Genomic DNA, 26,348 nt, shown 5'->3' with positions numbered 1-26,348 from the left:
GCTGGGACCATCCATGGTTTGATGCTTTGTTTTCTCTCCCTGCTGCAGCCTTGTTTCAAAGCTAATGTTTTTGCTAATTGCTTTCACCCGACTAAGTTTAAAGTGTTTGAACACAGCAAGAGAGGAAGAGCCATCTGGAACAAGGACCCAGCTACACTCAAGCCTGAGCATCTCTTAACACTAGCAATAAGGTAACCCCAGAATATGGGCTGGATTTTCAAAACCCAGAGGGGCCTGCAGAGCTGGTTGCTTAAAATAAACGAAACTCAACAGCCCTCGGACTTACACATGAAACTCATTTCGTGTGCAAGCTATTGAGAAAATAATCCAGGGATTTCCTTACCTCTGCTTTACAGACCGCAGTTTGACTTCAGACCAGCTTGGCATCATCCTGCAACATTCCCTTGGTGCAAACCACACTTTTGCAATCTAGTTATTCCCAAAGATGCCCAACAACAGATGTAGTTGCTCATTTCTTGTGAATGTTAATTAGAGACAGTCTGTCTCCAAATCACCTTGATGGCTTCTGAAGTACCCATCCATAAACACAAATCATCATAAACACATAACGAGTCCAGGGAGACCAACAAACCAAGGGACAAGAGGACTTGATGCCCACTTACCTCTCTGTGCAGTGCATTCCTGCTGTCACCACTGATTGCTGGTTCCTCCCATATATACAAACAAGCAGGTAACTTTATCTATCACTATATATATGGTACAAAGCAAGTTAAAATTTGGGCTAGAAATCATTCCTTTCAGTAGACTGCTGGTTTTGAAGAGTGCAGTGTCCAAAGAGCAGAGCTGGGCTTGTCCAGGTGAGGATGAGCAAGGAGCTCAGCTCCCTGTCCAGCCACGTGGTTGATGCTGGTGTGCAGAGCACAGGTGAGAACTTGGGCTCTTACCAACTCCCAGGGGAGGGCTCAGGCTGTCTCTGCACTAATGCTGGAGCAGGGCCATCCCAATCCACGGGGTGCCTGTCCCAACCTCTCCCCTCCATCCCCCACCAGGCAAGGACACCATGTGGGTTTCAACCCTTAGCAAAGATTTCTTCTGTAAACCTCATATCTGCTGACAGTGGGACAGCAGCAAGTGCTGGAAACACCGGCAAGCAGGCAGAGGCTGGATGATGGCACTTCTACCTTGCACAGAGATGGGGTGAATTCAGATGCCATCCTTGGCTTGGCCTGCAGGGCCAGGGTACAACTCGAGCTGAGATTCATCAGTTGCAAACTGGGGCTGTTATGGGAAGAGACAGGAGGGCAGAATGAGGAAACACAGCAGAAAAATCCTCCTGATAACCCCAGGCAGAAAGACAGCACAGACTTCTGCCCTGAACAAATACTCGTGAACCTGTGGAGGCCTCTGGGGAGTCACCAGAGTTTCTCCAGGGAAAATGAGCTAAAGAGAAAAAAAAACCAGCTTAACAGAATCATGGGGACTGCATGCATAGGAAAGAGGAATCCCAACACATAGGCACAATGAGCAGGGATCCCTGAAAGCAGGGATTTTCTATGAATGAACATGAAAGAGTGTGAGAACACTGAGGTTAAAGGGAACTCCTAAGAGCTGCCAGAACTGCTCCACCTCATCCCAACATGATGCAGAAACCAAAACAAACATCTCACTAGAGGCACACGGTTTTCCAAAGTGCTCTGAGCAAAATCTGGGACTACAAACTTCAAAGGAAAATCAGCGTTTTCTTGGCCTCAAGTAGGAGAACTACACCGAGGCCGTTTCCCAGGGTGGGCTCAGTCTGGGGCTGTGGAGAGAATGTGAAGCCATGTTCTGGAGATGGTCATAAGTGTCCCTATCAGCATGCACAACACAACAGACAGCAGGGATGCAGAAAGCATCCTGATCTCCACTGCTCTGGAGAGAACTGACATGGGAATCAATGAATGCAGAGATCTTCAAAGAAAAAATTTTATGGACGCTTTTATACACATACACAAATATTTTAATATAATGGTAACTGAAATGTTATCCATATTCTTAGTACTGTCATAATTAACTAAAAAGATATTTTTTAAATTTTGTAAAAATGACATATTTTACACATCTTCTATTTACAATTGCAATATACTTAAATGTTATAAAACATCCACTCTGACCTTTAAAATATATGTATACTAGGACTTAGTATTAGATATATTATAATTTATAGCAAACTTAGGGTTTGCTGAGTACCTATCTGTTCAATGGGAATTCTGTAATCAGCCTGGCTTAATAAAGGCTGCTCAAAACCAAAAAGTGACAACAACATAAAAAAAAGATAGGGAATGTGCAAATATTGGGGCAGGCAATAAAATAAAAAAAAAATTCTCAAGCTCGCATTTTTAAAAATAACACCTTGAAGACTTCCAATAAATTAAAATCTTAACCCACAAATCCTTTTCCTGGTATTGTCCGTGATCAACTTAATTTTCAGTACTATTAATCTAAAAGGAAAAAAAACCAACCCAAACAACAAAGAACAAACCCCAACCCTGCCACCCCAGATCTTCCTGAGGCCGTATGTTCCCCACGCTGCAGTCAAGCATCAGGATTTGCTGGAGTGGTTGCTGCTGGCACAGACGAGCTGACTCTATGGATGACTCGTGAATATGTGCGCTCCATCCCTTGATGTTTTGCTGAGTCCTCCTTGTATGCAATCTTTTCATAAAAAAGGAGGAAAAAAAAGCAACTGTGAGAGAGATCTGAACAGCCCGGTGTCTGAAGTGCCTGTTGTCTAACCAAGGATTTCCCACTTTTTATTTATTACACAATGATGTCAGGGATCTGAGAGAGGAAAAGGACTTTTGCCCAGTAAATGGAGGCTGCAGTGACAGGGATGACATTCTCTTTGTTGGGGGTAAAAATGGGACCAGACTGGAGTGACTGGCTTCTGCCAAGTGGTGCTTTGTGGGGTTCCCTGAACTGCTTTACTCTCACAACTCTCATACAAACACAACTGAGAAGTCATCTACATTTTGCAAACTCACATGCAGCATCAACAGTGGAAGAGAAACCTCTCCCCTTCACAAAGCTCCGGGCATAGCCTTATGCCATCAACCCCCAGCTATCCCTGGGCAGGGCTGTGGGTCAATACCACAGTTATTACTCAGGCAGACGTGACCACTCAGCATCAGTGCCTGAGACAGCAGCATGGGCAGCTTTTGCATTAGGAGGCTCTTGTTGAGCTGCCCCACTGGCCTCCCTAAAGTTCACAAATAGGATCCTAAAGAACAGGCCTCTCAACATTGCTCATGGACAACACATCACACATATACAGTGGCACTCTTTTTTTTTTTGTAACTCCCCGAGCAAGGGAGAAATTAGACATGAAACTAAACAAACACACCCGGTAGAAAAACCAGCAAGTGAGGAAAGTACATGACATTAAAAGAAAAAAAATAGATGTAAGAAAAATGAACATACCACTTTTGGCTATAGTATTGAGGGAAATGTTAGACAGGGAAGAAGAGAAGCTGTATAAGCAAGGACCATGACAGAGCTGTCAGAAAAGAAAAACAGAACAAAACAAAAAAGAGAAAAACATATGGTGATGAAAGAGTCTCTGTCTGTAGGTGAGAAACAAAGTTCTCTTGAGTATGACAATGGGAAAGATGGCAAATAGTTCTGCTGTAAAGCACACAGCACAGTTGCAAGAGAGCCTCAAGCTTTCCAATTGCGAGATAAATATTTCAACCACAGTTTAAAGCATGTGATTTCTCTGAGGTAATGCTCAGCTCAGAAGTAGGGAGTTCATGTGCTCACTGTAAGAGCAGTAGAGTTTTCCCAACAAGCCACGCTGCCACAAAAACTGGGCTGGCACTTCTAAGGCTTCCCCACAGGACTGCAAGTGGTTTTCAGTGTGGACTTTCAAATTCAGATGATTTTGGTAAAACAGATGACAATTTTGACTTTTGATGGATGAACTCTTAACTTTACACATTAGCATTGTTTTGTACAAGTAATTTTGTATCATATAGTATTTTCATTTAGTATTTTCATTTACGTGAAGAAAACTCAGAGCTCACTGATATAAATACAAGTATAAGCATTTAATAGAACTCCGCAAATGTTTTATGAATGCTGAAACTCATGGGCTGCTCATGCCTCATTTGAGTTGAACATTCATCTTCCATTCTTGTGGTGAACAGTAGTTCCCATGGGACATATGGTACTGCCTCTGCACACTGACTGGATGACCAAAATAACTTCCATGAGAGAGGCGTGAACACTGAGCAACAAATAACATCCTTAATACTCACACACTTAATATAGCAGTGATAAATATTAGTTATGATAAAAATCACTGGAATGCTTGAAGTTCACAAATCTTTATACACCTAAACAAGAAGGGAGCACAACTCCCAGAACAGTAACCACCACTGAGCTTGACCCCCACCCTGGCACACACCAAACCTCCAAGAAATTATGAGCTTTACACCCAGTGAAAAACTTGCTCCATTCCACAGTAAGCACAACAACAGGTGAAAAATTCAGATCAATCCTTATTATCCTCATATGTGAAAATGAATAATACAGCATGGTGTAATGGGGTGCCAATTAAGTGCCAATTAAGACACTTCTGTGAGATGCCATCACTGATACCAGTGGTTAAACCAAGTAACTCTACACATACAGTGCTTATGGATGCTGCAGGCACCTGGAAATGCAGCCTAACTGCTAGAGAGGAACTATTTCTTAGATGCAATCTAAGGTGGCTACACATAAGTATGCAGAGATATAATTAAGCACGGTTTAATTTGTGCTTTAGTATGCAGGATCACTCAATATTTCATGAAAACAAAAAAACATAATAAAAAAAAATCTGCCTAGACACAGCAGTACAATAGCTGCAAGTGTGCACTGGACTCCAGTTCAGAATTTTGGGATGCACTTTATATAAAGTAGCCATGTGTGCTCATCCTTCTGCAGCCACTAACAGCTGAAATACATGGCATCTATTTTGATAGCGTATTCAAATATAAAAAAAAAAATTAAAAATTAACTTACTTTGAAAGCTGAATATAAATAGAAACTATAAAGATACCTCCTCCAGTTATAAGCTACATCTTAAGAGCAATTTACTGTTTTAATTAAATACATCACAAGACAAAGCAAGCAAAGCATTAAACACTAGTTTAAACTGACTGTCTTTGTATGCCTCTCAACCTCAGTCAGCATTTAGCCCCATGAACATTCAACTTTTCAATATGTAGCAACACAGGCAGAAGACAGATCTTTGTTGATCAGATTCATTATACATAATATACTTGGATTTAAAAAAAGAGAGAGGGGAAGAAACAAACAAACAAAAGAGTAAACTGTTTTCGCAGTGACTGTTGCATTGTAGTATTTTGCTCTACAGCTTCCTTTGTCACTAGAAGACACAATCAGCCACCCTCGTTCAGCCCAACCAGCACCAAAATAGATGATCTGACCTGTTCATTCATAACTACAGAGAGCTCGCTGAGCATGTCCTTATAATGAGACTTCATCTCTCCCTGATACTCAAATTGGTCCTCCTTAATAAGGCGCTCGTTGACATCAAGAGCATGTCCACATGCTTCAGCAAATTGCCTACAAGTACAAAAACACAAAAAACAACCATACAAATTTTATAATAATAAAAAAACTATCTATCTATATCTATATAGAGACAGTACCGTATCTCTTCTCTCCCTTGCAAAATTACACTTGTTGGAAGTGAATTTCAGAACTCAGTCTCAGATTCAGAGGAATGTAGGCTCCAAGGATAGCCCAAAACTTAATGTTTTCTTAGGAATGATTTGTAAGATAGGGTAAATGCAGATGTAAATTAGGCTGGTTCAGTTCAGCCTAATTTTTTGTGCCACATCTACTCATGCTCTATAGAGCATACTATGTGCTATGCAGGGGGTGGAAAGCCTAAAATTAACGTTTACCTGAAGATTTCCTTCAGAAGCTTAACTTGATTATCAGGATATCTCTTAGCATTTGTCTCTTCAAGAAAAGCTCGAGCATAAGCCATTGGTCCAGCATTTACCTGGGGGAAAAACACACAGCTTAGGTACAGGCAGCAAGCCATTCCATTGTCATTTCTCTTGTGTTCCAAGGCTTGGAGACTGTCCTCAGGCAACCAAGCCTGTGAGAAGAATATCACCTCACTCCTCTTGTAACCTGGATGGAAGTTGAAGAGTTTTGCTGAAGAAAAGGGGGTTGGTCAGCCTCATACAAGCTGTAGATCCCTGCTGGCCTTTGTAAGTCCCCAACTAGTTAACCATCTAGACAGCCACAGATTTGTTTGAAGACATTTTAATGAGGGTACGTGAAATACATGTACCTCTCCCCAGTCCCAACTTTCCTAAATTGAAAATGACACAGTCAATCTGAACAAAACTCTCATTAAAGAATCTGCAAGCTTGGCTGTGTGTTGGGCTGTATTCTGAAGTGACATATGATGGTCATTTTAGAAAGGTCTTAACATTTATTTAAAGAAGACTTGACTGAAGTAGTTATATTTGCACATATGTCCAGCAGTGATCTACACTAGTGGAAAGCTTTCCATTTCTTTATATTTTTAGAGCGGGTTCCAACAGCACTGGAACACAAGATATGACCAAATATATGAAATAGACAAAACATATCTGAAATTATAATAATCAACATAAAATTTTAAGTAAAAGCATTGGAAAAAAAAAGGAGAAAAAAGAAGGCAAATTGTCATTACCTTGACACTGACACTTCCTTGGAGCTTGAGCTGCAGTCGGATCATGTCCACTTCTTCCATTGTGCAAAGCTGGTTGAGCTCTGAGACCTTTTTGGACATCTCATCAATTGCCACTTCGATAGGGTTCAGCTCTGTGCTGGTTTGGCTTATGACTTGAATACGCTTCTTCACGTAAGGAAACAAGTGGCTGGCTACTCAAAGGAAAGAAATATATCAGAGAATTCTCCCAACAAGAGTACAATTAAGAAAGCAAAACAATGAAGTCAAAAGATTAACTTTTAACTTTGCCAAAATCTTCATCAATCCATAAAATGTAAGTTTTAAACAACAAATGAGTGGAAGTGACACAGCAGGTCCAAATTGAATTCTGATGTACATGGTGCTGGAAGAGCATTTCCTTTTGAATTCAATGTTTGCTACCAAGCTCTGTCACAAAGTAGGTGGCAAAAGGTTCTCACTGTTGAGACTGTAGAATCCACAAATTTCTTCTTCTGAGCTAAAGCACCAAATTACAAGTCCATACAGAACTTCAAACAGCTCAAAACATCCCATTAAACATGTTTCAAGTTAGAGGCAGGAGCCTCTAGTTTGGCCTAATTGGGTATCACTCACTGTGCTGGTGTTTGCTGGGATAGAGTTAATTTTCTTCACAGTAGCTGGTACTGGGATGTGTTTTGGATTTGTGTTGGAAATAGTGTTGATAACACAGGGATATTTTGGTCATTGCTGAGCAGGCCTTACACAGTGCCAAGGACTTTTCTGCTCCTCACACCGTTCCACCAGCAAGTGGAGTTGGGGTACACAAGGAACTGGGATGAGACACAGCCAGAACAGCTGACCTCACCTTACTAAAAGGATATTCCAGACCGTATGGGATCATGTTCAGCATATGAAGCTGGAGGAAGGAGGAGGAAAGGAAAGAGGCATTTGGAGTGACAGCATTTGTCTTCCCAAGTCACTGTTACACGTGATGGAACCTGGCTGTCCTGGATATGGCTGAACACCTGCCTGCCCACGGGAAGTGTGAACGAATCCCTGGTTTTGCTTTGCTTGTGTGTACGGCTTTTCTTTACCTATTAAACAGTCTTTATCTCAACCCATGAGTTTTTTCACTTTTACATTTCTGGTTCTCCCCCATCCCACCAGAGGACACTGAGTCAGCGGCTGTGTGAGCCGTACCTGCAGGCTGAGGTTAAACCATGACACTCACCCACAGATGAATTACTACTAAAACATCATCCTTAAAGTAGTAAGGAGTTACCTTTGGTATTAAACCTAAATACTTCTGCAAGAGCTGAGAGAGGAATTATTCATCTTTAAAATTCTTTACTTCCATTCAAAGCCTTTCAATGGATCTCAAAGTTTGGCACAGGTACCATTGTGGCACATAAGGTGTAATCTAAGCTAACACTCTGTCCTGGAAGGCCTCCCAAACTCCATGTATATCCTTCTCCAGTTAGCATCTGCTTTCAGTCATCTCAGACCTAAATGAGCTCCAGTCTACAGGGTGGCTGTCTCATTGGAGAGCAGGAAACTCAGAACTTCCAGAGCTGGAAGCACAAGTCATAGCCAGGCATGGCAGAGAGCCTGTGAACCAAAGACCTCAGCCAGACTGCACTTGCCCTCTGCCCAGCAGGCTCTGGAGCAGAGATGCTGTGCAGGCTCCATTCCAGCCACTCAAGCACAATTATGTTTCACTGCTCCTCCAGTCATACCAGTAAGCCTCACTTCTCAAACTAAAAGCACATAAGTTTGCTTAGGAAGCAAGTGAAAATAACATGATTTTATCAAACAGGAGTGGGAAAAAAAAAGAAAAAGAAAAGAAAAGATAAGGATGTTTCCTTTAGAGAAAAGCACTGAGGTGAGCCAGGGAGAAAAGCAGGGGAGAAGCAGAGGTCATCAAATTCCTGCTTAATGCCAAAGATGGAGCCAGGCTGAGAGCAGTAGGAGCTGATGACAGCATATAATAACCCAGGGAAAATAATCTGCTGGAAGAACAACCCTCTCTGTTTTTGCCAGACAGACCATAACAGCTGCACTTTCAAGTCAGTGAAACTACCTGTTTCAATATAGATCTCAAAACACCTACTGCTGCTCAAGCACTTAAAAAACCCCCACACAAGCTATTCCTCCTTTCTTCTTCTTACAAGCAAAACTGTGTCATGTAACAAGACAGCTTCAGACATCAGTACCTCTTCCTTGACTTGCCAGAACAAAACTTTTAGGTGACTATGCCTGCACTGTGAGCAGCTTTTTTCACTTTGTCCTTTGGGGGAAGCAGATGCACTGAAATCAGTGGGGAACTGGATTTTCAGTTGCTTGGGAGCCTTTGCTGTGAACATCAGCCTCTCTACCCACGGCTGCCCATGAGAACAACGCCTCCACCTCAGACAGTTTCTCCTACATCAAAATTCAGGCATGTCAAGTTTCAGTAGTAGTCTCAAGAAAGATGCTTCTTTAAAAAGAGATTTCAATCATGATAAGAAACTAAAAATATTCAGTTTAATATGACTCAGTAAGAGCAGGCATATCTAGTGCTCCTGACATTCCTGTCTTAAAGCACTGATTGAAATCTTACCTCTCACTTAAAAAAAATTCTATATGATGTATCTTACTCCCATTTTGAACAAAAATTTCTATCTAATAATTTTACTCTTCTTAGCAGAACAGCCACCCTACTTGTCTTTTCCTTTGACTTGTTTATTATTAAAAGAACAATGGTTCTGAGTGGTAAGCTGCCTCCAGCAGAACCACTCCCAAATTACATCACTGCAAGAACAGTTAAGATGCCAATTATAAGGAAAAATAAGGCAGCTGATGACTCCACAAATGATAATAACTTTCCCTAGGACGGTCAGCAGGTCTGTAAGAAAGCACACTGCCAACTCTGGAAAGATGACTTATCATCCTGTACCACACGCTGTGCCCACTGACCGCAGAACACCTGGCACTCGACATGCACTGCTGGGCTTAGCTGGGAAAGGTGTGATGGGAGGCAGGGAGCAGCCAAGCAAACGTACTTGTCAGGATTGTGCGCCTCTTGCACTGCTCCTCCACCCCCCCGTGTTTCTTCCCCGACAGCGTGAACGGCGTCTCGAACACGAAGCGGTTGATGTTGTGGTGCATTTCGAAGTCGGTCTTTCGATCCTCGGCTTCTTTCTCCTCAAAGAAAGGCGTGACGTACGTCACCTGGATGTAGGCATATTTTGGATCCAGGTCTTTGGGGTTGACCTGTGTAAAGGTGGCAAACATAATAACGTCATGGCAGATAGTGACAGAACAAGGGGGAACAGTTTTAAACTAAAAGAGGGGACATTTAGATTGAACACTAGGAGGAAATTCTTTACTGTGAGGGTGGTGAGACACTGGAAGAGGTTACCCAGGGAAATTGTGGATATCCCATCCCTGAAAGTGCTCAAGGCCAGGTTGCATGAGTCTTTGAGCAACCTGGTCTAGTGTAAGGTGTCCTTGCCCATAGCAGGGGAGTTGGAACTGGATGATCTTTAAGGTCCCTGCCAACCCCAAATATTCTACCATTCTATTTTGAATCACCTTCTTTGGGCTCAAAAAAGCTTTGTATGTGGTGAGGCTGAGAGGCAGAGAAGGCCAGATAGCCCCTTTGGGTCTCACTCTTTCCCCTAGAAGGCAGTTGAAGAGGAAGAGCTGCAGCTTTCCCACTTGCCAGAACTCCAGACTGCTATTCCCAAACTGATGACATCTGTGGCCACCAGCAGCCTCGGTTTGAGAGGCCTTCAGGTTGGTAACCTGGCCACTGGGTCAGGGGGCTTGGCAGCAGCCACCTGGTTTCACATCAATCCACTAGTGCTGTTCAGCCTCTCATTTTATTCATGCACACAGATTTGTCCCTGTGAAAACTTGTGGGGCCATTTCTCTGATACTTCTCACCAAACAACATTTTGCTTAAATTCCTGATTCATTAAATCCTCCAGAAGTCACAGCTAGACTTCTCTAACTGAGGAATATTTCTGTTTTTCTCCTCTGATAAAACTGTGAAGAGTGTGTATTCCTGATGAGCTTCCAGTGCATCCGTTACATTGCTGATGCTTTTATCTATCATAGCTGTACTGATAAAAACTGAGACTTCCAAATGTAATATTCAGATCACAGATGAATACAAAGCTATTTAACCAAGTGGCCCTGAAGAACAGTGGGACCTTTGAATATAGCCATTGACAAAAGTGGATGAAAGCTAAATGAGACAGAAAAAAACCAGCTTCTGCACTGCAGCAAACATCTGGCTGCTCATCTGCTACTGACTGGGAAGTCCTGCTATAACCCTGTCATTTCCATATAGCACCTGCCATGCTGTAAGGTTATTTTGGTCATCAAGCTAGCTCACAGTACTTTACACATACACTCAGCTGACATTCATTCTAAACACAGCTCTCAAAATCTGAACCATCAATACTCAGTTCTCTCCCTCGTGCAAAACTGCATGTCTTTCATACCTTGTTGGAATCCTGGATGATCTTCACATTATCTATTCCAAACTTGTCTGCATAAAGTTTCATCAGCCTTTGAGAGATCTCAGACAAGCCTGTTAATTTGGGTTCTTTATAGATATACTCTTTACCTTCCTCTTCTTCAAAAAAACCCTGTTTGGAAAGAAACAGAAGGATACAGTGAACACAACAGGCAGGGCAAAGCTTAAACGAGGTGCTTACATGAGGAATCAAGGTTGCCTGTATACCCACCAGAGCATCCAGAAGGCCACTTCCAGCACCTAAATTAAAAGCTTACCTCTCTCCAGTCCTAGCAGACACATATCTAGATGTCTGCATTTTCACTGGTCTGCAGCCTCCAAAGTTACCCAGGACATAACTCCTACACATTTATTCATGTAAGAGACCAAGCTGCTTAAAGACTAAAGGGCTTTCTTGAGAATGCTGATGTGTGTATGATGACAAAACCCTCATGGAATAAAAGTGGACATTAAAAATTCTTTAAATTTGAATTATTTGGTTAAAAATTAACTATTTGAGAAGCACTGGTCCTAACAGCACATGAGGATAACAGCTCTCTGTTGGATGCTGAGCCCAGCTGGGGTGTGTGCAGCATGACACACCCAGCACATCCTGTCTGGGAGCCATGTGTGCAGGCAAAAGCTGGGCACTGCTCCCTGTGGCCATGGCATGGGGAGCAACTGGGAACTGGTCTGCATCTCTTCAGGACAGCTGAAGAGGAGCTCTGGTGGCATCTTGAAAGGTCATATAGAATTGCAGCATTTTCAGAGACAATCAGTAAATGATTTAAAAGAAAATTTGAAAAGTAAAAGAAAAGCAAAAAAGACACACAGACTGTGCTCCTTTGCAAAAAAAAAGTTCGATCTTGTTAAGGTCATTACTTAATAAACTAGATGGACTTGGCAGAGCTGTAATAAAAGGTTCGATTGACATGCTGAAAAAGAACCTGTCAGGCTTCAGAAGAAATTTACACAGCATTGCATCCCCAGCAGGTGAGACATTCAGCTGCTACATGATGGACATGTACATCAACACCCTGGGAGAAGCTCTCCCAGCTGAGCAGAAAGCAGCAGGTGCCCCATTAACAAGGACTGGATTTATCCCAATGCCATGAGCTGCACCAGCCCTCCTCCCAAGATTTCACATGCTGCTGCTGAAATCTGGATGTGTACCACTGCAGCTGCACTCAAAGCCTCCTCCTTTCACCTTAATGCAAAGTGACCCAGACAAAAACACCCAAAGCTGCAGGGATAAGTGGAAAGGCAGATTGCATTAATGATGTCAGACCCAAGGCCCTTTAAACTTAACACGATGTGGCTTGGACAGCTACTTCTACAATATACCTAGGCAAACTGCCATCTGTTGAAAAACAGAGAAGGAGAAATTAATGAAGTCAAGACATACCTCCAAAATCTCTTTGGAAGGTACTCATGCAAAATCCAGCCGTTTCATGTTGCAGTGTATTTCAACTTTGGCCACTAAAATGATTGACTAGGCAAATCTTCACAAAAATATACTGAATTAAAATAAAATAGCCGAAAATTTCAATGCTTGTTGAACCCTACCCCTAAACTTTATTTCAATAGGGAATAACAAATAAGTATATCTGTGGCTTCTCCTCCAGGGAGGATAAGGGGCAATAAAAGGCCAGTGCCAAGAGCACTGTGGGCATTACTGGAAACCAATGACTAATTGCAACAGCAGCTCATCTGACAGTATCTTAATCAGTCTCACAGTGACCTTTTAACATTGCACAACTTTTAACAACATTATCAATTAAACTCCATAGGCATACAAAGAACTTCACAGGTAATTAGAGAACAAATCTCAAGCTCCAAAGTTGACACCCTATAAACATCTACTGAGCTGGGCAGGCAATTAACTTTCTATTGATTTCACTGAGAAAAGATCTGCAGGATCATAATCTGGTTTCTCATCTTGTTTCCACCCAAGCAAAACTGCTTTATGTGGGAAAACCTCATTAGTTCGATGCAACTATACTTAAACACTCTACTCAGGACTGTTTCTGTCAAAAGACATCTGTTTTCTTTTAGTATTCAGTGTTTTCAACAAAAACCCTCATGTTTTCCAAATTAATCACATAGCAAGCTAGAATATAGTTTATGCTCTTAAACCCTGATTCAGTCTATGTTTGCATGCTGGAACACAATGTTTATATGTAAGTGCCAAATCTCTGTGCTGATGCTTCATGGCACACTAAGATGATATCTGTGTTAATAGTTCTACTTAAAAAAAATACCTGAAAACAAACAACTAACAGATTTAGTCTCATCTCTAATGGAAGAGACATCATTTAAGTACATATTCCCTACAGTATTTCGGCTGACAAGTGACAGGCAGAAGTTAATTGTGAGCTATAAATAATCACGTCTGCCATATGCTATATGTCTGGCAAAGACTATTGAAAGTAAGATTAAATACTTTTCAGAAGCCAAATATCCTCCAATTTCAGGATTTCAAAATATTAAGCAGCTAAGGTTACATTATCGATGCATATCCCTGGATTATTTTCACACTGGCTGCTTTTGCCCTACAAGGACAACGCAGCCTTTCAGATGAAAATTATTACAGCTGAAGGTAATGGAAGGGAGATGACCTCCTGGACAGCAGGTTATTGGTTTCCACTGTGCTCTGATTTCCAGTGAGGCAAGTTGTGACCCAGGGCTATCACTGTGGGAGCTCTGAAAAGGCTCTTCTTCCTCCCCACACACCCCTAGACACAGTCCCTGGTGCTCACAGTAAATTGGACTCTTCTCTGCCCTTTGCTGGAAGAACACACACCGTTCCCAGAGCTGACATGCTGAGGAAAAGCCTGCTTTACCTGCCAAGAATCAGCATCTAATGGATCCTTCCCTGTCTATATCAGCTGAGTGCCTCCTCCCACAGTAAGTGAGCACACTGCCCTCCTTGGTAAGGGAAGCTACAGCTGTTCTATCACTTTTGGAAAAGGAGCACATCTTCTGCTCTTCAGACATACACCTGCAGTTCAGCTTAACACTATGAAACTCTGCCCTCCCAACTTCTACAGTTTCTTGCACACACAGGAGAACAAACACTTAACCTAACACTGCTCTGAAAAACAAGTCTGGAGTGGCTTTGCTTATCAGCACAATAAATTCTCAGCTCTTCAGTATATTTAACAGATTTTTTTTGTTTGTTTTTAATTCAGGAAAGATACTGACTTTTCACTCATCTGTGAATAAAATCATATGTGCTGGCTAGTGTGGTCACTTGGGGGTGCAATGAGATGGTGTCACCAAAGGACCTTAACAGACTTCACAGCCTAAAACAGCAGCTGCCATGAGATCCAGCTCTCTGAGCTGGCCAATAAAGCTTGTTGGTGAAAACAGTCAACTGCATCCTCCCTGAGGACCACATTAACTCAAACCATCCTTGTGCAGGGTCCCTGCAGCAATAGCAATGCAGCAACCAAATACTGTCTCTGCCTTTGCATGAAGAATGGTTTTCAGGTACACCTGCAGGTCTTCTTTTTCAACTAAGAACCCCCAAAACTCTCCCTGCAAACAGTATTTACGTTATTCTCTTGTCCTTTAATCTGCTTCCTCTGCAGTTTTTGTTTCAGTTAAAGAACAGCAGTGTTCCATTTTTCCAAAACGTATGTATGTATATATTTAGTATTGATGGGATTGAAAAAAATGTTTATTGCATAAATGTAAATATTTAATAATATTTTTAATGTGAATGTTCTTACATATGTATCTATTCCTGGTTATTTTACAGAATGGTGTATGTGTATGACTGAAAAGGAATCTCATACCTGCATACTGAGTTTACTTCTGTGGCATTCCTTTTGTAGTGGCCTAAGCAAAGTGATTCATATTGCTTTACATCCATTTAACTGTGTAATACTAGTAAAACCTGCAACTATTAGCTTTTGGGAGAAAGTGTGCAAAGTCTGACAGAAGCAGAAGGAAAGGGAATTGCTTTTAGTGTTTTAAATGGATTGGGCACTGAGACTGATCTCAGCATGGAGGCCTGCAATACTCTTGGCAATAGAAGGACCAAAAGATCCCATACCTTCCCACCTGCACAACCAAAATGGAAGCAAGTGGCACACAGGAAAAAGGGACTGATAGAAATACATACACAAAACCTTCCAAAGGGAAAAAATATGCAGGCACAACCAGTGTATGGGAACAGTCTGCTCCCTCTGTCGCTCCTTCCAGGTCAAGCTTCATCTGTAGCTCCCATGTGTGCCATGGTGCTTTGTGTACAGGTAAGCCCTCCTTAACCACCTCTCCACACCCACTCCTGTTTATCTTGGTCAACGAGGCACAAGTAACACCGATAGGAATGATCTACCTTTAATTATTTGCCACACACTTCTGTCACTATGTCTCTGCAAGGAGCCATACAGAGCAGTCCCATTTTCTGCCACATAACATCTCTCCTGCAAAGGGCGAGGAGAAAGTTGTGCTTGTATTCAGAGCTCAGTGACCGGGGGCACCAGGGAACAGACGGAGCAACACGCAGCTGTGACAGAGTCATACGCTTTAGAGCACTAAAGCTGTTTAAATGAAGTTGCCCTTGTGGCACTGGCAGCTGGAAAGTCATTGCACTGTAACAGAGATGTTAACCCAGTTCAGCAGAAGTGCTTCAGCTAAATCACCCCCTGGGAGAGCCACTGCCCCTGGGAAAGCCCTGGTAAGAAGCTGCAAGTAGGAGAGTCATGTTTTCCCCTGTGCTGCTCCCAGTTTGGAGGAAGATCAGGTATAAGGGAAACTGCCCTTCCTAAGGTGCAGCTCACTTTCTCCTTGCAATTGGCAAGTCCAGCTTTGCTAATCTGTCTCAAGAGCCAGGAGCCACCACTTCCCTCTGACTCTCCATTTGCTTGCACCTACAAGGGACCACCGGGATGGTGGCTGCAGCCTGCCCAGAATGCTCCAGTTACCATTGCCATGGATCTCGGACTGACACAACAGCCTTCCTCTTTGGAGCTGTTGCACAGGCCAGGAAAGCAGGCTTGCATTCAAACAGCATTAGTGCTACTCCAAGATTTTCAACAGAGAAAGAAGGAGTCCAATCCCACTCCCAGTGAAGGTGAGGGAAACTTCCACTGAGATGAGATGATGCAGCATTGGGCCCCACAGTGCACACACAACATGACAACAGATACAGCTTGGTAATTCAGCTAACTGAACAAACAAAAGTTAGTTTGCAGGATGCAACAATGAATGAAACATTATTTCATCTGCCATGAACCAAAGAATTGAGAGCACAGGAAAGTTAATGTTAAATAAGAGTACAGGGAAGGATGAAGGATGTGTGAGGAGAATTAAACAAAACATGCAAAAGAACTAGACTTACCACAGCCTTGAATAAGATCAAAAGGAGAAAAGAGCAAATTTCTGCATTAAAATCTAATTAGCAAACAGAATGATTCACATCAATCTGTTGTTTACACACCTTATTATTTTAGAATACAGGAAATTGTATGCTTGCCAAAACCAGGACTTAAAGGAACATGCTGGATTTCTACACTGGTTTGTAGTGGAAGAAAGCACAAAATAATGCTTCAAGGGTGCTGAAGCACAGCAGAGGGAATAAAACTATTCTACAGTACATCGCACAGAAATAAGAGGTGGCCTGGAAGAAGTCAGTCAGAGAGAAATACAATGAAACATCTACTACATAGTGCTCTGCTTTAAGCTCTATTAGAGGAGAGTGCCATATATAAAAGATGTCTTCTCTGGTTTTGTTTATGTTTTGGTTTGAAAAATCCTGCCCTGCCTCAGTCTCAGTTTTGACTGATGAAGTCAAGAACTAAAGCTGACATACAAGTAACTCTGTTCTCCACTACACCACTAAATCCACAGCAGTGTTTTACACAGAAGCAACCGAGTGCTCTCTCTCCTGAGTGAAATCCTGCTGGGAAGTCTGACCCACAAGGCAGTTTCTACCCCTTCTACCAAGGGCTTGCCTGTTTTGGCTTCCCTGAAATATGTCAGGAGAAGAAGAACAGAAGAACAGGGCTGAAACCTGGGAATCCGTGGGTATGAAAGAACACAAGCTGACTTACCTGCCCGTAAAATGCCACACGGTAATATCGCCCAAAGAGACGTTTCTCAGAGTTCACCACTTCTGCAACCTTCAGGTACGAGCGGTGGATGTCGTAGTACAGATCAGACAGCCTCTACACCAGCAAACAGGCAGAGGGAGGGAAGGTGAGAGCATATTTTGGAAAATGCCACTACAGCTCTGAACAACCACGGCTTGCCTTAAGCAGGTTCCCAAATCTTTGCCAAGATGGCTGTACACGCTAAGGGAATAGTTTAACCTTGTTAGCAGCCACTAAAGATTCATTTCAAGGTTTCTGTCATCTTCTGACCAGTTTTGTGGCATTGGATGCCTTTGGGTACAGGGTCACACAGGAAGAGAACCATCCCACTACCAGGCAGTGGTACAGACCTACTGAGAGGTCAGAGAACCCAAGTGTCAGTCATGCAGGTGAGAGCAAGGTGCCAACAACTCCAATCAGCTCCTAGTTCCATGGAAAGATATGCTATCCACAATTACCACTAAGCTGCATTTTCCTAGGATAGTGAACCCAAATTTCACCTAAGTTAAAATATGAGGACCTGTTTACTCAGCATACACCTTATTGCTACCTACCACTTTGGCTTTCTTTAAATTTAAACCCAGAAAAATCAGTAAATGGGATGATGATCTGTTTATCCATTATGTACTGAAATTGCCAAGTCAATAAGAAATCAAGAAACTCTGAAACTGTGAAGAGATCAGGCAATTTATCAGCAGTTTCTAAACTTAAATATGATGCAAATGTGCTCCTGGTTTAAAACCCATGTAAAAGAATCACATCTACTGGCTAAGACAAGAGGTTTGAATTTCTTTTTTTAATTTACTGTTATATTGATGCTGAAAAGAGAAAGGTAGGATACCAGAGTTTTTTATTTTCTCACAGCACAAAGCATTAAAAGGAGAAATTACAGACAGGAAGAAAGAAAACATTCCTTTTAAAGAAAGCACTCTTTTTTCCCCTAAAAATTTTGATCTTTTCTGTTGCTTTAGGATAATTAAAAAAACGCAAACCAAACACCAACTTACTTTAAAGTCTCTCTGCTTTTCAAAAACAGCAATGATAGGCTTGTTAACCTCAGCAATAAGCTCATATCTCTCAGACTTCCACAGGTACTCAACACACAGCTCCAGCTGCTCCACAAGAATATTCTGCAATTTCACAAATACAAATAGTTCAATGACTTGACAGCTGGTGGCATTTAATTAACAGCAATGCCACCAAAGCACATAACCAATACTTCATTTTTATTCTGGAACTTCTATGTTAAGGTTTATTGCAACAACACGATGTTTAATCAGTTATTGCTCACCTAGCTTTCTGTAGAAAAAAACCCTGATATAACAGTAACATGAAAATACTTGAATACTTGACATCTCATGCAGAAGAATGGGTTTGCTTTGTGGGCTCTCCCTTGCTCTGACTTCCATCTCTGGTACTTCATGTTCTTGTTAGCTAAACACCAGTCCTGGCTGCTTAATACAACAGCTGTGACATTTCACTCAAAAGCTGTGTACCTTTTAATACTGTGTGAGTACATTCACTGTAGTTTGTTGTAACATGCACAGGCATCTGCTAGAATTAACACTCTCTGTTAATAAGAACAGGTATATAAATGTTAACGTTGCTGACCTCATTATAGGGAGTATCTTGCATCCCAGAGTCTTCCTTCATAGCACCTTCTTCTTTAATGTTGGGGGTAATGCTCAGAAAAGCAGGCCATCCCATGGAAAATAAGCCTTGAAGGGCAAGTCATAACAAAGTCAATTAATGACTGAATAACCAGATAATTCAAGAAGTTACTGGATGCCATTGAAACAGAGCTGATTTTATTTGACTAGATTAGTTACTTTTTTCGCAGCTCAAGTAATGAGAAGCACAGATGAAGCTGACTGAATTTATGACACTATTATACATTTTGTCAACGATATAAATCCACTTGTCCAGGCAAAGGGCAATGATAACATTTTCCTGATGCAATGGTACTCCTCTCTTTGGCGTTCTGGCTCCTGAGCTGTGCAGTGCTGGCAGTCCTTGCGAAGATACACTTGTGTGTGCAAAGGAATTACCCTCCCAGGCTGAGGCAACACGATTTGTACTTGTGAAACCTGCACTCTGGGACCTGCACAGTCCCACAGGATCACCATGGCTGTTCTGGACCACGCTGTGCCTTTGCTGGGCTCGAGCTGCTGGTAGCAGAGGTCATGTCCTGCCCAGGGCCAGCAGGGCTGTCACAGCCCCAGCTGAGAAACTCCCTTCTAGAAAGCTCAGGCTGGTGGCAGAAGCTGCGGATGGGAAGGCTCACAAGGAATCAAACTGAGCTTACACTGAGCATTTGCTAAACTAAGGCCTTAGTGCAGTGGTTGCAGCAGAAACAACTTGCACAGGCACTGCACGTTACAGATCAGGGGAAGTCTGGCCAACTAGGATTTCACAACTGCTCTCGAACAGAGAAGGTAAATGTGCCAGTGGAGATGATGAACTCCTGGCACAGTTCACGTTCAATTAAAAAGCAGGAAAATGCTACTATGGCTCAATTAAAAAAGCTAACCCACACACACTGAGACAGGAGGCTACATCTCCTCTTTCAAGTTTTGAAAATGGTTTAATATGACCCAAGTTCTTCACTCCATTTGCTGTAATCTGTTATTCAGGCAAAGTATTTTACCACTACTGAACTACCTCAGAAATACTGCTCTTCACAGAAAGCTTCCCTCTAAAAGGATGTATTTTTTCATCTTGCCCACAGACAAGTCCAAATGAAAAACTATGGTCTTTCCAAAACTAACAGTTTTCTCTTCCCCAGATATTTGCCCTTGACCCTAGAAATTGCTCATAGAGGAAATTCCTTGTATCCCATGCAGAGAATTACTGTGAAATACACATTTCATAAACCATAGAGCCATTGGCATAGAAGCATTAAAAAATATAAGCCTGCACTTTATTTCTCTAATAAGCATCACAGATTTAAAAAAACCTTAAGTTACATATGGATAACCAGATATTAATTCCATCCCCCTGCCCTCCCAGCTTTGGATAGCCAAGGAATTGGACATGGATTTGCATGCTAAACACCAACTGACCCGAGAGGGATTTCTCTTGCCAATGAAGAGCAAACTGCTCTCATGCTGAAAAAGCCCATAACCAGAGACATTCTGAGCCATCCATCAAACCAGCCAAAGAGCACAAGGAAAGGAACACGTTTCCAACATTACTTGCTTTCTATTACAGCCTTCAACATGCACTAGAAATAGTTTTGCTTTGGTTGGTATTTTTCCAGATCAGTTGCAGAACAACAGTTTGACTTCCTAGTTATGTTATTTGACCCATAAACAGGCACGGTTAGAGCACTCACTTCCTCCATTGTGAGTTGTTAGTAACACATTACTATCAGAGACTTGACCATCTTCCAGGAGCATACGTGAGGTACAAATCTTTTCCATTTTCCAGTAACCTATGATAGTGTAAGATGGTATTAGTATAGTGCTACTGGTATGTGTTAATACATGCATATGTAATAAAAACAGACTAACAAGTGAAGCATTCTCTTTTAGCACTACTTTGCTAAACATTTAATTAACCCTCTTTACACAAAACACACACTTTCACTGTTCCAGTGTTAAGACTAGCATTTATGATATATTTTAAAAATAAAATATTTAGGAAAAATTCAAGCTACTTTAAGAATACTTTATGTATAAGGAAGGAAAGCAGGAGAGCCAAAACTTATTTTCAAGAATAATGTTTATAGATACATAGCTGGCTTTGAATGCGTTGATCTTACCTTTTCTCTTCAGGTACTCTGCAATGAGAGCAGCAATATGAATATAGCACATAGCAGCCTGTAAGGAGAGACCAATACACATGGATATGTTAAAGTGTACTGTTTGACTTACAGATTACATGTGATAAGGAGCACATACTTTCATCACTGCCAGGTCTTGATGCAGAAAAGGGAAGACAAAACTAATCTAAGAAAATAAAGGATTAAATGATGAAATCCTTCTGGAGCATTAATTTCACTAGGTGTCTTATGTAAATACATAGATTTGCTCAAGAAAACCATTAAGATTACTTAATAAATACGATATTCCCAGGTTATACAGTGAAGTTTTGTGTCACCTATTTTTGATGTTTTTGATGAACAGGACAACACATTATGAACACAGCCTCTTTTCTATGCCATAGTGGGGGAGAAGAAAATCCTTTATGTAAGTTATTCACTGCTCATAACCCCTGCTACACTACAGCTGCCGTGCCCATTAGGGTTTAACAGCAGAAATGCCAAAGTGACATTGCCCACAGCTTCCCTGTCAGAGAGTTCCAAGTCTTGCTCAAGCACATCTCAGGTAGTCATGATCAGGTAAACTGGGATGAGCAAATCACATCTCTGGGTGTTTTTCAAACCTGTATTCCTCTAATTTCAAGTATGTGAGAGATACTGTATGATTCTCTTAAATGACTGCTGTTGTCTGTCTTTCAAAGCCCTTTTCATCAGAACATCTCAGCCTAAAGACAAATGGATTTCCTATTCATGTATGTACTTTACCTCTGATAAATCTCCATTTCTCGCGTGAATCTTGGCCATGCTTTCAAGCCACGTCCTACGTAATTCAGGTGTGCTGGCATATGAATTTGCTAGGCTGTACTGCAGATCCACAAGCATCTCAGGGTCCTTCTCATGCTCCTTCATCTGAGCTGTGGCCATCAAAACTGTCCTGATGCGTTTGGTCAGATCCTTCACCTCTGCTGGGAAATTAACGTTCTTTGGGAAAGATAAGCAACACATCACTAAAACCATCCAGAGAGTCACATGCAGCACCCCTGAATGAGCTAGAGTTCTGCTTATGGAAGACCTTTCTACCTTTCCCTAATTCAGTAGGCTTGGAAGCAGAGTCACAGTTCCACAGTACATACACATTGTACACAAATTCTTGATGTTTTCAGACTTGTTTCCCTCCTTTGCTTTGTTTAAAAGTAAAAACATCCAGAAAAAGTAAATGAAACTAAATGCTCCCCTCCTCCATGTCACACAGAGATGAGCATGTCACAGAAGCAGTGTGACTGACTGCAGTCCTGTGAAATCAAAGCTGGACTTTGAAAACAAATACAATTGTTAACTGCATCTTATTACATAATACATCAAATTACCTATGCTAATTATCTACCCATTTGTTTATACTAACTTTATCATTAACCTCAGTGGAGCTACGCTAAAGTCACCTTCAGAGAAAGAACAACACCTCCAAAGTACAAAATTCAAAATGCATGTTGACAAATGTTTGGACAGGAATTGCAAAAATTATAAACCAGAATCTTTTTTCAACAATTTTAGTATAGACAGTGATTATAATAGCAGTGGTAACTCATATAAATGGTAAGTGCCTTTTTCAGGTTGTACCTGTTTTTGCTACACACTTACTGAAGAAAGGAAAGGGACTGCTTGTAGACTAAAAATTGTCGACTGCAATTGCGTTTCATTAGTCACAATGCAGGACATCTCTGACATCAGGCAAATGAACAAAATAAGCAATAAATAACAAATAATACAATTTTCAAATAAAAATCCTTTTTGTTTGAAGAAAACTATTTTCAGTTATTAAGCTTCTGAGTCACAAGAACTTTCATGAATTTCAGACTGCCTGAGAGAGGCACACTATGAACGCATAAATCACTGGCTAAAAAGAGCCAGCAATTTTGTTCATTGAAACACTTGCTCCTGTGAAATTGTTGACCTTTTGCAAGAGGCAGTGATTGAAAAAAAAATGTTTCTTACTTTCATCTGCTTGTCTCCATTAGCAAAATTATTTATAATTGCAAGTGAATGTTGAAAACGAGATCCGCCAATCCCTGCATCCGCTATCAGCTGGCTCACTGCTTTGATGAGCTGCACAGGGGGAGCAAACACAGGATGCAATTAGCAAAGAAAATCAGAGTTTCAGAATACTTTTTAACCCCTATTTTAGTATCACTTGATATACCAGGCTAGTGCACTGTGATACCTGTCTTAAAAGATAGCATATACGACGGCAAGGACTGTGAATAATCTTTCCAATGTGTGTAACTGCTCACATTTTGCAGAGTAATCGTGTTATTAATGGACTTTACATTTCTGTTCCTGTGCTATCAGGATTCTGTTCAGTTTCTTTTTCAGCTCTGCTCTCACTGCTGTAAGCAATGCATGTGAATCAGGAATAGCCATTTATCTGGTGACATGGCCACATTCACAGCTGTTGGCTCTCCCTGAACAATGCTGAGCAGCTCAAAAAACACGAGAGAGTCCAGTCCAACTTCACACTTGGCAGGAAAATCAAGCTGCCACTGAGAATTGCCTTGCTTCAATGCATAAAAATAATAATGATAAAAACCAGTGCACGTCAGTTAAATACTGATGATCTCACACTTTGCTTACCTGTAGATGGGATCTGACTATTGATTTCTGCTTGTTAAATTCAAAGTTCTTTCTCATGAAAAAATAAAGAAGAGCAGATGCTTCTGTCTGAGTTGAACGTGATCTATGGTTACAACACTTCAGGATTTCATAGCAGAGGGAACCACAGAGATCTGCTTGTCCTTGGAAGAATGCTGATGGGAACTGTTGAAAAGAAATGTGTGAATATGTTCAGCACTACTCTCAGGCCTTGGTGCAGTTATTCTGAGTTAACAATTTTTTCTGTTAAGCTTGCAGTAAAAACAGCTCTCCCATAGTCATTCACACCAGGGTTTAAACTAAACATAATCCCACGTGCAAATTAAGATTAAGTAAGGGTGCACACAGATTTTCATACAAACACTATATGCCATCAAACTGGGCTCCAGGAAACCCAGACAGCAGCTGGCACACAGCAAGCACAGCAGCAGAGTAGCCTCTCCACAAGGAATAGCTAACCAGGAAAAGCAGGAGGGGGGAGTTCTGTACTACTGTAAAAGTTGTTCAGGAGAAGGAAAATACTCTTTGAGTAGCAAAATCAGTGAACTTCCAGAGGTCAAGTGTTTGAACAGCAGGAGGCAACAGAGAGTGAAGGATGGCTCTCCAAGCCATACCTATTATTATCAACAGGGTGAGTGCAACAGAAGACAGAGTGAGGAGAGGTGAAGGACATACATATTGGCCACAGACCTAAAGTACTGCCCAAGAGGTTCTGCTGCAGGAATCACACATGATCCCTGTTCCCACAGAACTATGAAGAGAGAATTCAATCCCCTAAGCTATAGGATAAATTTAAAGGGTAATTCTGGATATATATTTATTCTCCCAATGCAGAGAGCTCTTCTGTTCCTGTCTGGTATGGAATTTAAAGCTGTCTGTGGATGGTTTACTTCATGTTTCCCCCATGTCCTCAAGCTGCATTACTAGAAGAAGCATGATTTCCTCCTCCTTTCCCCTGAGAAAACAACCAGAGTGAGGCCACTGATCTACACTCTTGTGTTTCATAGGAACATTTAGGAGATGAGGCCAGCCTTGCTTATTCTCACTTTCCCATAGCAATTCTTATCTGTGTGCTACATTCTGCTTAGTTTTAAGAGGATCTCATCTAAGTCTACGACTTGTAAATTGTGTAGCCTTTGCAGCTGGCATCCAGTGCCAAATTGCCCATGATCATTTACATATGTGCAATACCAGCAAAGAAACAGGTTGACACATAAGCATAATTTTGCCCCAAAACTCTTCTACGTTTAAAACTACGTATTTGCAAAACTGTTTTAGTTTGGATGAACTTTTGGTTAACTGTATGGAATGTTCTCCTGCTAGTTCCTCTGGGGACAGCAGCAGTCATTCACCACTGGATACTGCAAATCAGGTATCTGCCACGAAGATTGTGGGTTTCAAGGGTCTTCCATAAGTGGAAGAGGCAGGAAAGTCAATGATACAGCCAGATGCTATCTATTTACATTAAAATTTCTCTTCCTTAGTAAATTCTTCATTTTCAAAACCAGAACTAATTTTTTCAGCTATTGTGAACTTCTTACTATTAATCAGCAATAAATAAGATCATCTTTGTCAGAAATAAGTATTAATACAGTGAAGTTCAGAACTCTTTCAAAGTACCCAATTGCCCCCAAGCTGTACTTGTAACATATTAATAGGCCCAACTAACAGGATAAAACCACAGTTACCTTGCCCACAAACAGCCGTAGGGCAGCAAAGACATGCTTGAGAGCTGCTGCTGACTGGTTGATTTGCAAAAAGAGCATGTGTGTGTCAAAGACTTTCTTCATCAACACATTCTGGCAATCAGATTGCTGGAGCTGCCTCTGAAAAGTTCACAGATAGGACATTCTGGTTATTAAAGTGAATGAACAGAAGCAGGATCAGCTGGACTTTACATTGGAGTGGTCCCATGGAGATGCTTTTCTCAATGTAAAAATCTCTGCAGATCAGGCTTTTCCAGTTTGCTACAGGCTCTTTCCTTGTAGTTCTTCAAGGACAGCACTTTCTATGCCTGTGGTTTGTACACATTGTATTTAAGGGCTGGGTAGCAGACAGGGAACACGAAAATGTAAAAGGACCTGTTTGCTGTATTGTGGCTCTGAGACCTCCAACAAGTCATCTGGGCTTGCTGAAGCAATCTGAGCAGTTTTTAAAGAAGCAGAGGATCTATCTGCTGACTTCAAGAGATATAGATAATAACCAGCTTGGAAATCTGTTGTCAAAAATCTCTGAAATCTAGTGGGATAACCATGAGTCAGAAAAGGTGTTGTATTAGTAGATGCATGACAATTTCAAGCAGAGCAGGGTTTTACATAGCCCTGGATATGTGTTCTTCCACATCCTCTATTCAGTTTGGATACTATGAGTCAATTCTTTTCTAAAAGACCTTCACTGAGGACTGGCATGTCTTATTTCCCTATCCTGCTGTCCCAGGCATTCCAAGTTTTCTGTGTGCCTGCTTCATTCCACCACATATCCCACATGGCACCCGTTCAAACAGAAAACAAAACCAGCAAAATATACCTGGTGATTCAGAGTGTAAAGACACAACAGGTCAAGGATTGTGAGGGACACTTCTGTAGCAATGTTTGCCTCTGTGTCTACGTACTGTACAATGTCTGTTTCACTGGAGGTACCTGCAACATATAAAAA

General features: G+C 41.5%; 1 protein-coding gene across 7 annotated transcripts in view; it reads right to left on the bottom strand.

Annotated features, from left to right (window-relative positions):
• Nucleotides 1–1,937: 1,937 nt before the first annotated feature.
• DOCK10 (dedicator of cytokinesis 10) overlaps nucleotides 1,938–26,348 on the bottom strand; it is a 122,986-nt gene continuing 98,575 nt past the window's right edge. For 6 of the 7 annotated variants that reach the window (XM_051781413.1, XM_051781415.1, XM_051781416.1 and 3 more), the window contains exons 41-56: nucleotides 26,220–26,332; nucleotides 25,382–25,519; nucleotides 23,676–23,858; nucleotides 23,040–23,150; nucleotides 21,813–22,028; nucleotides 21,048–21,105; nucleotides 20,619–20,717; nucleotides 18,896–19,002; nucleotides 18,292–18,414; nucleotides 17,246–17,359; nucleotides 11,170–11,316; nucleotides 9,721–9,931; nucleotides 6,701–6,891; nucleotides 5,916–6,016; nucleotides 5,433–5,571; nucleotides 1,938–2,655 (exon numbers count right to left, since the gene is read on the bottom strand). In XM_051781413.1, the coding sequence (XP_051637373.1) occupies nucleotides 2,536–2,655; nucleotides 5,433–5,571; nucleotides 5,916–6,016; nucleotides 6,701–6,891; nucleotides 9,721–9,931; nucleotides 11,170–11,316; nucleotides 17,246–17,359; nucleotides 18,292–18,414; nucleotides 18,896–19,002; nucleotides 20,619–20,717; nucleotides 21,048–21,105; nucleotides 21,813–22,028; nucleotides 23,040–23,150; nucleotides 23,676–23,858; nucleotides 25,382–25,519; nucleotides 26,220–26,332 (2,171 nt within the window). In that variant the 3' untranslated portion in view covers nucleotides 1,938–2,535. The remainder of the gene's footprint in view (nucleotides 2,656–5,432; nucleotides 5,572–5,915; nucleotides 6,017–6,700; nucleotides 6,892–9,720; nucleotides 9,932–11,169; nucleotides 11,317–17,245; nucleotides 17,360–18,291; nucleotides 18,415–18,895; nucleotides 19,003–20,618; nucleotides 20,718–21,047; nucleotides 21,106–21,812; nucleotides 22,029–23,039; nucleotides 23,151–23,675; nucleotides 23,859–25,381; nucleotides 25,520–26,219; nucleotides 26,333–26,348) is intronic. The other variant, XM_051781419.1, reaches the window with a different exon arrangement.

This window comes from Manacus candei, unplaced genomic scaffold (genome assembly GCF_025592945.1).
Source record: "Manacus candei isolate 608988 ecotype Guabito, Panama unplaced genomic scaffold, ASM2559294v1 h1tg000015l, whole genome shotgun sequence".
NCBI classification, from domain to species: domain Eukaryota; kingdom Metazoa; phylum Chordata; class Aves; order Passeriformes; family Pipridae; genus Manacus; species Manacus candei.
This window is presented reverse-complemented; position numbering and strand designations above follow the sequence as displayed.